The sequence below is a fragment of the Lotus japonicus genome, chromosome 3, assembly GCF_012489685.1.
Source record: "Lotus japonicus ecotype B-129 chromosome 3, LjGifu_v1.2".
In the NCBI taxonomy this organism is placed as follows: Eukaryota; Viridiplantae; Streptophyta; class Magnoliopsida; order Fabales; family Fabaceae; genus Lotus; species Lotus japonicus.
In genome coordinates, this window is record NC_080043.1 from 33,298,151 (window position 1) to 33,311,094 (window position 12,944).

Below are 12,944 nucleotides of genomic sequence, written 5' to 3' on the forward strand. Positions count from 1 at the left end.
TTGATTGAGGACGAACGGAGAACCTTCGGTGAGGAGGGGATGGCGAGATGATGACTTTCACGGTGCTGCATTGTCTGTCATGCCCGGGAGTGGTCCCTGCGATGAAATGCTCAAGCTAGAACGTGGGTTTAGGGGTTGAGAGATGGATGGATTATTCGTACCTTATGTTCCCCAAGCACTATATTTTGAGTATGTACCAAAGAAATCGTCTTAGTGTTAGGTCAGGGTATTTACCGCCAACATTATTAATGACTAATCTCTCATCACAAGTGCTCGCACTAAGTGATAAATGACTGAGCACAATATGCTCTTCATTCCTGTGGATGAAGATGAAACTCCCGATAGTTAAGGGACGAAATGAGCTTACTACTATATCTAATTTTATACTTTGTAGTTAGAAATTGCTTTTTTTAAATATAAAAAATTAATGATGAAATTTTATTAAAATGAAAATAATTCATTAAGGTTAGTTTTTTTTTGAACTTAGGTTTAAGTTATATACTTTTAAAGATTATTAAAAAATTATAAAGTAATGAAATAAACTCTTTTATCAACCATTTTTTAAAAAACTTTTAAATTAGTTAAATAAACATTAAATTATGAGAAAAACCTTACCAAACACACCCAAAGTGATTCCTAGTGTTACTGTTACAGGTAAGATGTATAAGCATCATTACTGAATATATAAATGATGATAACAATGTGTCCATGTCCTGAGAACAGAGGAGGAATGCCCGAGCCACTGGCACAGGCGCAGGAAAAACATAGATAGATAGCACCATTTCCATCATCAACAGCAACCTCTCACTGCAGAGTGAGTTCCGTGATAGGGAAAGATCTTTTCCCATTTTTTTTGTTGATATCTTTTGCCATTAATGGAAGCAACATTTTAAAATCAATGTAATGGACATTTCTTTAAAAAAAAGGAGAAATATAACAGACCCTATCCATATTACACGTGTCTAAACTGGCCCACTTAACATCAACGCCTACATGGCCACTCATCTAGTGTAGACTGTCTAGTTGACAGAAACTTCCCTCCCAAGTAAAGGGGCACAACATAAAAAAGGCACTATAGGGTCGTCACGCTATAAAATAGGTCCAGTTCTCACTACTTTGCTTTTCTTAATTCAATAAAAATCTTCATTTATAAATTTTTATGACAAGTTGTTTTTAATTTTCCATTTACATCATAAAAATATCGGCAAATAGATTTTTATTTTATTTTATTTTGTTTTATATAAACCACTAGTATGCCAATTATTATGAATCTTACATTTAATACTAGTTAAGACTTTTTATCCCTTGTAATGAGGTTAAACCCATAAGTTCTTCGCATAATCAACTTACGCGGCCAACCATTCAACTTGTATTGTCAACTGAGAGCTATATCACTTATAAGTAAAACTTCACAATATAATATTCCCTAAAGGACCCAAAAAAAAAACATCCAGCCTAAAGGGTGTACAGAAGTAGTCATAAAGGAAGTTTCTCACTCGATTCCTTGTGAAAAATATTCCTTTAGAAATGATGTTTATCCATACAATTCTGATCTTTGAGTTACGGATGGCGATGGGTATGGTACTATAGTACTTATTCTTATCCGTGTTTTTTAAAATTATCCATTCTCATTCTCATATTCGAGTGAGTAGCAACTTGAATATACGTCTTGGTACCCTCTGACTTCTTATATGTCTGTACTTATACCACTTACCCACTTACCAGTAATTTAGATTAACCTATATATAGTTTTCACTATTTTTAAAAATGCAATAACATTTATAATAAAAAAATATCCAAATATTTAATATGTAAAATTATTCAATTATACATATTTTTTTACAAGGAATAAACGAGAACATTATAACTTTAAATTTTAAATTTTCAATATAGTCCTAAAATTATAGGTTATAAACTTATTTATTATATAAATGAAAGTATATTAACAACGATTATCAACACCTTAATTAATCAGCTATTTTTTAAAAAGTTATATCTTAAGTTAAAAATGTTAATATTTTTTTTGACAGTCATAAAAATGTTAATATATCACCAAATGTGATAATATAATAATAATAATTAATAATAATAACAATAATAATAATTAATAAAAATAATGTGTGTGGTACTCATCAACTACAGTACTTTTTATTTAACCAACCCATCTAGTAGATTTTTATTTTTTACGCTACCTATAATTGGTACATTTTACGGGTACCTTATGGGTCCAATCATACAAAAAAAACTAATATCCAAATAGACTCACCTATGACCTATTATAGAAGAATCTATAACAAATATTTTGTCCAAGTATGTGCATTGCATTATTAGCAAATGTGTGTAAGCAAATGTCCAAGTGTGTGAATTGAGATACTTCCATATTAGCTGAACTCGTATTCAAATACACTAAATAATAGTATTCGATAAGTAAAAAGTCGCAACTCATCAGATATAAACGGAAATCAAAATTGTTTTAAAAGCAATTTAGCCCAAAGAGAACAACTGTATAAATAACAAATCCAGCTGAACAGCTGCCACCGCTTCTTTGGGTAAGTAAAAGTGCAACTTTAATTTATACCATTAAGGACGGTCACAATGATTCACAAACCTATCATTTAGCCTTATTTAAGACGGTAATTAATCACAATTAACAACTCTCATTAATTTTCCAAATAATCAAACATACTAGTGATGGGTGTGACCGCGTAAGTTAAAAATTTAAATATAAATTAAACTCAGAAAAATAATAAAAGAGATTCAAACATTTCATTTCATTATTATCTATATAGGGTGGACTGGCTGTAATCAGATCTTACTGATAAAGTAATTCCCCCAAATGATTACAGAGAAATTCAGTAACATGATAGGCTGTAATCCTTACAAATTAGGCCCCAACCTTCTTTGTGAAGGCTTTGATCAACTTTCCCAAATTTTATTTTTTTATTTAAACTAAAAACAAAAATTAACCCATCCAGCACATTACACAGCTGTTGCATTTCCCAAGCCATCAGGAAAAGAAGAAAAAAAGCTACTCATATCACTGCCATTTTCTGCTGCTAATGCTGACTGTTTGCTTGCACACATTGCTTTTTCATGAGGCCCAGAATTATTTTCTGCTTTAACTACCAAATAAAAATACCAAAAACCCTATTGTGCTTTCTTTCTTTTAGCACCCCTAATTTTCCTTCCTTCCAAACAACAAAATAAAACTATTTCTTCTTCTTTCTATATTCCTTTTCCCCCTAAAAGAAGAAAACCCCAAAAAACTGTCATCAAACTTGTCCTATCTTCTAACCAGTCCCTTAAAAAAAACCCTTTTTTCCCATCCAATGCAGAAAACTTGTTGTACCCAAGATCAATAAGTCCATTCCTTAGGCAAATGGATCTCATGGTTCACCGGTGGCTGCGGCCTCAGATTCCGCTTCTGTTGAGAAACACCATAACTGCTGCTCCGAACCCTTGGTACCACAGATGATACTGCAAAATAATAAAATTCAAACAAATCAGAAATTCACGCCACAATTAACTTGTACTACCCAAAACCAAAAATCAATGAACATACACAGAAAATACATTGAAAAAAAATTAACCACACTAGTCCATTTCACACTGACCATTTTCAATATTTGAAACCCCATTGACATGATGATGATGCTGGTGGGGTCTCTGACGGCCAACCATGCCGCCGTCCAAATTCAGATTCAGAGCCTGCGCCACCCTATCCGGAACCAACACAGTTGAACACCCTGAAACAAAAAATACAAAAAACAAAAATGAATTACAATTTACAAACAAAAAAAAAAAAGAATCACCACAATGAAGAGAAAAAACGTGTTGGGTGTTGGATTTTCATTTCACCTGGCTTTTTGCGTGATTCAGAGGGAGCATTAGCAGAACGAGGCAAGAAGACACCGGTGCCAGTTCTTTCCTTCTTGACAGAGGGATTCTCAAGAAAAACGGCTCTCATGCCAGACCCAAATGGCTGCTGGTTCTGGTGATGCTTGGCGTTTTGCAGTGGAGGCCATGCAGATGAAGACAAACCCATGACGCCACCACCACCCCGAACGTTACTGTTGCTGTTGTTGTTCCTTCCTCTGTTGGGGACCATCTGGTCATTCCTCCCCTGCACACCACCACAGGCCCACACCACATCCTGTTGCTGCTGCTGATTCTTCGCCATCTGTTGCTGCCTCAACATCTCAAACTGCACACAAAACAACAAAATTAACCACCAATCAACAAACACGGTGAAATGAAATCAACAAAACAATGATTATCATCATTCATTGTTTGTTGTTCTCTTTGCTGCTTACTTGTGCTATCTGCAATTGCTGCTGCTGCTGCTGCTGCTGCTGAGAGTAAAATCCAACACCATGTGAGGGCTGCTTCACAAACGCGTAACGCTGTTCTTCGTTGAGGCGCATCCTCTCAACTTCCCCTGCAGCCGCACGCAGCAGATCCCACGTCGCCTCCTGCGAGTTCGCCTCATAAACGGCGTCGTTCGGGCTCGAACCCTTCCCGCTGCTTCCAATCGCGCTCAGCGTCGATTGCGGCGAACCAGATTTCACCGAACCCTTCAAAATTCAAAAAAAAAAAAATCAAAAATCAAAATCAAAATCAAACAATGAAGAACCAGTGATTGATTGAATACCTTGGGTTTTTCTGCGGCGGAGGAGTGGTGGTTACTGAGATCGAGACCGAGTGAGGAGCGAGCCATTTGGCGAGTCAACTCAGCGAGTTGTTGTTGTTCTTCCTCGTCGCTCTCGGTCTCACAAGAGTCCACCGGAGAAATCAGGTAGGGGAACATAGCCCTCGAAACGGTGACGTCTTGGAGGTTAAACGACGTGTCGTCGTCGTTGAGGAACTTAGGAGGGAGCCAAAACTCACCGTCGTCTAGATTATCAGCCATAACGAGAGTGTTGTTTTGAATTTGAATCTTGGTTTAGATTTGGGGTTTTAATAGTGAAAATGATGAAGGAGAGGGATCAGAGAAAAAGAATGAAAAAAGAGAGGGAAATTAGCAGCGATCTGAGGGGGGTTTTGGAGGAGAAAAGCATTTTCATTTTGTACTGTGAGTGTGTGAGAGACTCAAGCACTGTGAAACGGTTTATTGGTTTATTTTTTTTAACTTTGGGATTTTAAAAATGAGAAATAGAGTGGGGAGAGAGTGATAGAGGGAAGAAGCGTGTATTTGTAGAAGGATGGAGAGAGAAAAAAGCGGTGCTTTTGGGGGTACACGCGGTGGGGTAGGGGTGAAAGCACGCGCTTTCCATGCAGGCTAGGGTGTGTTTGGCGTTTGGTCCTTTTCCTTTCTGCCGTCTACAAACATGTGACAATGGGAGAGCATGTGAAGGGGAGGGGGGATTCACTTCAGATTCCCTCTCACATTACAGTCTACTGATGGTGAATTTTTTTTTTTCTAAAGGAAAAATATTACGGGTGTTTTTTTAGGCTTAATACATCAGAAGGCCCCTGTAATTATAAAGGGAATCAAATCCAGGACCTAGAAAATTTTTGCATCAAATTGGGTCCCTAGAATTTTTTTTTTAATTCAATTAAGGCCAAAGTGTGCCAGCTTTCAATTTTATCCCAGTCATCAATTCCACGTGGCTTTTATTATTATTTTTTAATTAAAAAAATAATAATAAATTATTTTTAATTCCAACTCAATTAAATAATTAGAAAAAAAATTTAAAAACTTAATAAATAACCTAATCTAATCTAATAATCCCTATAACCAATCCCTAATTTAAACATTTTCACCCCCAAATTGAACCCCCAAGGCCATTGAATTTCAGAACCCCCAAACTACCTCCAATCTGACTAACTAAACTCCCTAGCTTTTCCACGCATACAGCAAAATTCCTTGAGTTGCCTTCAATACAATCAACAAGATTTCCAGCAACAATTAATAGTAGAAAAGATGCCCACCTTTCCACTGAGAACTAGAAACACGCATAGAACATGCAGATGAAAGCTTCATAGGCTGGCCAAGCATACTCTTGGATTGGAAATCCATTCGTATACTGTGAAGGAAAACTTCTTTTTTTTTTGCCCACTAAACCCAGAATCAAACCAAAATCAAATATACTCTTGGATTGGAGAACCACTAAACCCAGAATCAAACCATGAAACCCAGAATCAAACCACCAAACCCATAATCAAACCAGCAGAATTTTCATAAAACCCCACCTGCAAAACCCACCAAACCCAGAATCAAACCAATGAGACATAACCATGTAAACCCAAAATCAAAAATTGGGGGGAAATTGAGAAACAAGTTATGAAGAAGAAATTGAAATGGAATCTGACCTTGATAGGAGGAGAGGCCATTGAGGTCGAGCAGAGGCCAGCGGTAGTGGTGGAGATCGGAGTAGGGGGCATTGAGGTAGAGCAGAGGCCAGCGGTAATGGTGGAGATCAGGGGAGGGGGCGTTGAGGTCGAGCAGAGGCCAGTGATGGTGGTGGAGATCGGAGGAGGGGGCGTTAAGGTCGAGGCAAAGGCCACGGAGGGAGGGAGCGACGCCGTCGTAGGCAAGGGCGGCTTCATGGTCTTCTTCCTTCTCTTCTTCCTTTTCTTCTTCCCTCTTCCTTCTTCATCGATAATTCCAGAGAAGATTAGGTTAGGATTTTATTTTTTTAAAGATAGGTTAGTTTTTTATAATTGAAATGAGTTGGAATAAAAAATAATTTAAGATTTTAAAAAATTAAAACATGTGGCATAAGTTGTCATTTAAAAAAATTATAAAAGCCACGTGGATAATGTGACGGGCTAAAAATCGAGCCACATCAGCGGCTGGCACACTTTGTCCTTAATTGAATTAAAAAAAATTCTTAGGGACCCAATTTGATGCAAAAATTTTACAGGCCCTGGAATTGATTCCCTTTACAATTTCAGGGGCCTTCTGATGTATTAAGCCATTTTTAAGTCTAAAATGTTGGTGTTACCTATTAGAGCAACTCCAACCCTTGGTTCCTTATCTGGTTTCTTAACACACTATTCTGCACTATTCTTGTGGGTCCGTACTGCCACATCAGACTTAAGAAACTCCTAAGGAACTGAACCAGATTTTGCTCCAACCCGTGATTTCTTAAATTACTATTTGAAGGGTCTCACCCGTGTCCCACCATACAACATAAATTAATTAATATTTATACGAATTTAATTTAAATTTACTTAATATTTAAAACAACTAAATTTAAATATCGACATATTAACTTAAAATAAAATAAAAAAGTACATTGTGTTTTTTATAGCAAAAACAATTTTATTGAATGATAGAAATAAAAACGAAAGAAAATACATGACAATGAAAAATAAAGAACAATACATTTTAAATGAAATACATAATAACACTTGAAGATTAATTTTCATTATTCTCGTTTTCGGGAAGCTGCCAAATATGCTCCACCAAGTCTGCTTGAAGTTGGTGATGGATTGACCTTTCAATTTGATGTGCTCTTCTTTCCAAGATATTTCTAAAAGCGGGAATAGGACCACTTAATACTTCAGCATCCAATATGTCATTATTGACCTGTTCATAAACAAAATTACCTTGGTACGTGTTGCGCTCATCTTCAACAATCATGTTATGCAATATGATGCAAGCATACATTATTGACTTCATGTCATTCGGATGCCAAAAGCGTGATGGACCACGAACTATTGCAAACCGAGATTGGAGAACGCCGAATGCACGTTCAACGTCCTTTCTTGCTGCTTCTTGTCTTTTGGCAAACTTTTGCCTTTTTTTCTCCTTGTGGCATTGAGATGGTCTTCACAAATGTAGACCACGGGGGATAGATGCCGTCTGCTAGATAGTATCCCATGTGATACATTGTTCCATTCACGCTAAAGTTCACCATGTGAGCATTTCCACTCAAAACATCATTAAACACAGGAGATTGGTTTAGCACATTAATGTCATTGTTAGAACCTGCAATGCCAAAAAATGCATGCCAAATCCACAAGTCTTGAGATGCCACTGCTTCAAGCATGATTGTGGGCTTTCCATGATCACCTCGAGTGTATTGACTTTTCCACGCAACTGGACAATTTTTCCATTCCCAATGCATACAATCAATAGAACCCAACATACCTGGAAATCCACGAGACTCCCCCCATTGAAGTAGGCGGGTAATGTCTTCATGGTTCGGGCGCCTCAAATATGTTTCACCGAATACTGCACACACACCTTCTACAAAATTCTTTAGGCACTCAATTGCAGTACTTTCACCAATTCGAACGTACTCGTCAACACTGTCAGCAGGTGATCCGTACGCCAACATACGAATAGCGGCAGTGCACTTTTGTAATGGTGTCAAACTTTGTCTTCCAACTGCATCAACAGACTGTAAAAAATACGAGTTATGAGACCCAAGGGCGTCTACAACTCTGAGGAACACATCCTTTCGCATTCGAAACCTTCGCCGGAAAAGCTCCTCCGGGTATACAGGATTTTCAGAGAAGTAGTCCATCCACAACCGCTCGTGCCCAGCTTCACGATCTCTCTCTATCACTTTTCTTGTTCGCTTGGGCCTAACAGTGTTCGCATGTTGTTGATAAAACTCCATCTCCTCCTGCATCATATCTTCTATAGTCGTGTCATTGATAAGTTCGTCAATGACAACGTCGTAAATGTCTCATTCGGCCATATTGTTTGGATCCATTCTATGACACAATGAGAAACTATCGGTGTAATTTGATAGAAGGAAGACGAGATGAGGGAACAAAAGAACTTTGGAATGTTGAGATGAGTGAAATATGACATGTATAAATAAGAGAAACAACAAGGCTATATTCCCCAACGACTATATTCTCCAACGGCTATATTCCCCAACGACTATATTCTCCAACGGCTATATTCTCCAACGGCTATATTCCCCAACGACTATATTCTCCAACGGCTATATTACTCAACGGCTATATTCTCCAACGGATATATTCCCCAACGACTATATTCCTCAACGACTATATTCCCCAACGTCTATTTTCTTGAAATTACAACATTGATGAAGTACACAGTAAGAAAAACTCGAATATTGAAATTACAACATTGATGCAGTGCACATAATTAGAAATGCTAAAATTACAACACTGATGAAGTACACATAAGTAGAAATGCTAAAATTACAACACTAATGCGGTACACATAAGTAAAAATGCTAAAATCACAACATTGGTACACATTAAGAAACACAACAAGAACTAAGACATTCCTAGTTCATTCATGGCGTATTGACATAGGCGCTGATGCGCTGCTAACTGCACCTCGTTCATGTTAGATGTGTCCTGCATAAGGATATCCCGGTATTCCCTAAGCAACTTCGCCTTCATAATTTGGGTTTTTTCCTTTTTAATTTTGGTTTTTTCCTTCTTCATCTCCAGTCCTTGGGTCTTCAGCTCCTTGAAACTCGCCAGTAAGTCTATTTTAGCATTCCCGATGGCTACCATATCAGAATTAGGAACATATAACGGCTCACTTGAAGCAGTGTCTCCTACTTTGGCTTTCCTTTTGATATTCTTCTTTCCCTTTGGGCGGGTTGCTGGTTGTGTGGCCTCATATTCGTCGCCCTCAATTGATGCACTCGGGTCAGACGATGTTGCATACGCCCCATCTCCTGACTTCTTCTGTCTCGTTGAACTGGTTGTCATAAATGTTCCCTTCCACTTTGGTTCATCTTTCACCAACCGCCAAGCATTCTCATGTTTGAAATCTTTACCCGTATCTACGTGATATATGGAATGCGCCGTAGCCATGATGTCCTTATCTGAGTGTCCACTTTTCCAATGACTAGTAGCCTTGTTGTGGCAACCGACAAATATTTGAATATCAGCATTCAATTTATTAAAATGAGACTTTAAGGAGATTGCTGACCTCGAAGGATAGGCAGGGTCGCGGTACTCCTCATATTGGGCTTGGATCCTATCCCAAAACAATGCTGCCTTTTGATCATTTCCCACGACCGGATCGGTAGAAACGTTGAGCCATGATTGAAGAAGAAGTATATTATCTTTACCACTCCATTTGGTGCGTTTCTTTCCGGTTTCTTCAAGCTCAATATCATCTAGACCCCGTTGAGTAGAAAATTCAGGCTCATCAGGCATAGCCTCACATTGTGTATCTGAGACTTTTGAACTGCTGCTACCAGTAGAAGGTGCTTGGTTTTGAAATTGGTATTGTGGTGGATACACGCAATATTGTGGATTGTTTGGATAAGGCATTTGTGGTGAATATGGTCCCATTTGACATGGAGGTTGGCTTTGATGGTGGAACGATTGTGGAAACATTTGATATGAAGGATTTTGAAAATTACCACCGGTGTGACGAGGTTGGTTCTGAGGGTGACACATCTGCGGAGGTTGGCTTTGTGGTTGATACATCTGCGGATGTTGGTTTTGTTGTTGGTACGCCGGCATAGGTTGGCTTTGAGGGTGAATCATCTGCGGAGGTTGGTTTTGTTGTTGGAACACCGGCATAGGTTGTTGACTTTGCGGGTGAATCATCTGTGGAGGTTGGTTTTGTGGTGGAAACATAGGCGAAGGTTGCAAACCTTCACTAGTAGGAGGAGTTTCATTTTGAATGAGTGGATAATATTGCTCAAAAGAATTATTCATTTTGAGAAATTTGAGAATTTTTTGACAAGAGAGAAATTGTGGGAGTAAAGGTTGGTGTTTCAAATGGTCTACTGCACTATATAGAAGCTGGAAAATCAAAGATTGAAGAAAAACGGTAAGAAAACCGGTCAAACCGGTAAATTCAAAAAAAATTAAAAAAAAAAGCCCAAACGGGCAGAAAACCGGGTCCAGCCGGTCAAAACCGGTCTGGACCGGTCCCAAACGGTTGGATGACCGGCTAACCCGGTCATCCACTATAAATACTTCCTTATCACTCCCTCCCTCATTAACCCTAGCACCGTTCCCCTTTCTTCTTCCTCTTCTCTTCTTTTCTTCTTCCTCTTCTCTTCTTCCTCACCGGCTCCTCACCGCCTCCGACCCGCCACCTCACCGCCACCAAACCCTCCTCACCGCCTCCTCACCGCCACCAAACACCCACAACCTCAAACAAAACCCACTTCTCCGCCACCAAACACCCACAACCACAACCAAAACCACCTCACCGCCACTGACCCGCCACCAAACAACCTTCACCGCCACCAAACCCGCCTCACCGCCTCCTCATCGCCACCAAACACCCACCACCGCAACCAAAACTTACCCCAGCCGCCACCAAAGCTTCAATCTGGACCCAAATCGCCCCTCAAGCACTGGATCGGAGACATGCAGGCCTTCCTCAAGCGCCACCCACCGCCACCGCCACCAGATCGGAGAAAAACAACCGGATCAAACTTTCCTTACACCCTTCAGCTTCTGTAATTTTTTTTTTTTCATTTTTCTTTGTAAAAATTTAATCTTCTGAAGCTTTGTAATTGTTTTCTATTTTTATTGTTTGAATAAAATTGTAGGTAGTTCATGCAATCTGTTTCTACTATTTCTTCCCTCTGAAATCTGTTGGAAGTGAATGTGAGAGAAAGTATGATATTTTAATTAATGAACTGATAAAGTAGAGTTGCTTCTAAGCAACTCTGCCCACTTTTCCTTAGCTAAGGAACCGTTAGGAACCCTGCTCCAATGGGTAAGAAACTGACCCTTGGTTTCTTAGCACCTCCAACTGGTTAAGAAACCAGCGTTGGAGTTGCTCTTACTTTTTAATGAAATAAATTTCTTTAGATGTATGTATTGGCTTCAATGCCGATTTCTTTGGCTGAATGTGTTTTTTTTTTAAAAAAAAAATTGGTTTGAAATATGAAAGTATGTGATAGCATTTTAACTATTGAGATAAATTAGGATATTATGGTGGGTTAAAACTTGGTGGAAGGAATGTCCCTATGCTTTATAGAACGTTCTACTGAATTTTAAGCTAATCTTTTTTTTAGCGTTGTCCACATTCGTTCTTTTGAATGGGTCCCTCAACCGGCAGATTGTCTGAAGTTTAATTTTGCTGCTGCTGTGGGTGCATTAGGAGTTATTGCTGCTGTGTTTTTAATGTTGCTAATATATTGATGTATTGTGGGATTTGTTGGGTGTATTTGGGTTTGTAATTGCTCATAGGAAGTGGCATTGTTTTAGGAATGCAAAATTGGCTTTCTTAAGGGTGTTGTACTTTTTTCTCTTATTAAATTTTTATCTCAATGAGTTTTTCCTAGCAACGTTTTAATGAGGCATACTCTTAGAATTTTGTTTTAACCATTTTGTGAGGAAGCTCTTGGGTGTTGTTTCTATTTATTGTCTGGGAACCACTGTTTTGTACTATGCTACGGGAACCTTTATCTCATGTTTGAATCCTTATAATAATACTTTCATTTTCGAAAAAAATATTTTTTTTTCAGAATTAGAATTAAAATTAATTAAAACTAACAATTTTTTTTCTTCATCGGAAAATTAAAACTAACAAATATTGAATCTTAAAGTCAATGAGGAATTACTTTATTTATTTTTTAATACTATTTTTAAAAAAAATTCTCATATTGAAATTTAATAAAATTCCTTTTATAGTTTTTATATTGATATATTTATAATATTTTGAGTGTTAAAAATTATTACAGGGCGTTTAAATTTAATTTTTTATTGCATATTATTGTTTGATAAATTTCTCTAATTTGTTTTTCTTTTTTTCTTTTTAGTTATTTAGTTGAATTAGAAAAATTTAATCTACAACCATAAATTTTAAATATAATATTTATTAAAAAAATTCTAAATATATTGATTATAGAATTTAAATTTCTATATTTATTTCAGAATTTTGCATTAATTAAAAAGTATGAGTAAGAAATAATTCATTAGAATAAGAATTAAAGTAATAATATTCAGATTGATTAATTAATAAGAAAGAAAGTGTTGAATTAAAAAGAAATAAATTTAGCTTAATTATAAATTTCTATCCT

General features: G+C 37.4%; 3 protein-coding genes across 3 annotated transcripts; all 3 read right to left on the minus strand.

Annotated features, from left to right (window-relative positions):
* Nucleotides 1-2,744: 2,744 nt before the first annotated feature.
* On the minus strand, nucleotides 2,745-5,169 carry LOC130749496 (uncharacterized). Its single transcript, XM_057602861.1, has 5 exons — nucleotides 4,652-5,169; nucleotides 4,314-4,574; nucleotides 3,859-4,204; nucleotides 3,615-3,746; nucleotides 2,745-3,477 (listed from the first exon to the last, which is right to left on the minus strand). Exons 1-5 carry the CDS (start codon nucleotides 4,907-4,909, stop codon nucleotides 3,356-3,358), a joined length of 1,119 nt encoding a protein of 372 aa, XP_057458844.1. The 5' UTR covers nucleotides 4,910-5,169; the 3' UTR covers nucleotides 2,745-3,355.
* A 590-nt stretch (nucleotides 5,170-5,759) lies between these two features.
* Nucleotides 5,760-8,588, minus strand: LOC130744000 (uncharacterized). The gene is made up of 4 exons (XM_057596197.1): nucleotides 8,327-8,588; nucleotides 8,099-8,182; nucleotides 7,863-7,936; nucleotides 5,760-5,945 (listed from the first exon to the last, which is right to left on the minus strand). Exons 1-4 carry the CDS (start codon nucleotides 8,586-8,588, stop codon nucleotides 5,760-5,762), a joined length of 606 nt encoding a protein of 201 aa, XP_057452180.1.
* A 619-nt stretch (nucleotides 8,589-9,207) lies between these two features.
* LOC130744001 (glutathione S-transferase T3-like) lies at nucleotides 9,208-10,245 on the minus strand. The gene has a single exon (XM_057596198.1). It carries the CDS (start codon nucleotides 10,243-10,245, stop codon nucleotides 9,208-9,210), a length of 1,038 nt encoding a protein of 345 aa, XP_057452181.1.
* Nucleotides 10,246-12,944: the final 2,699 nt, after the last annotated feature.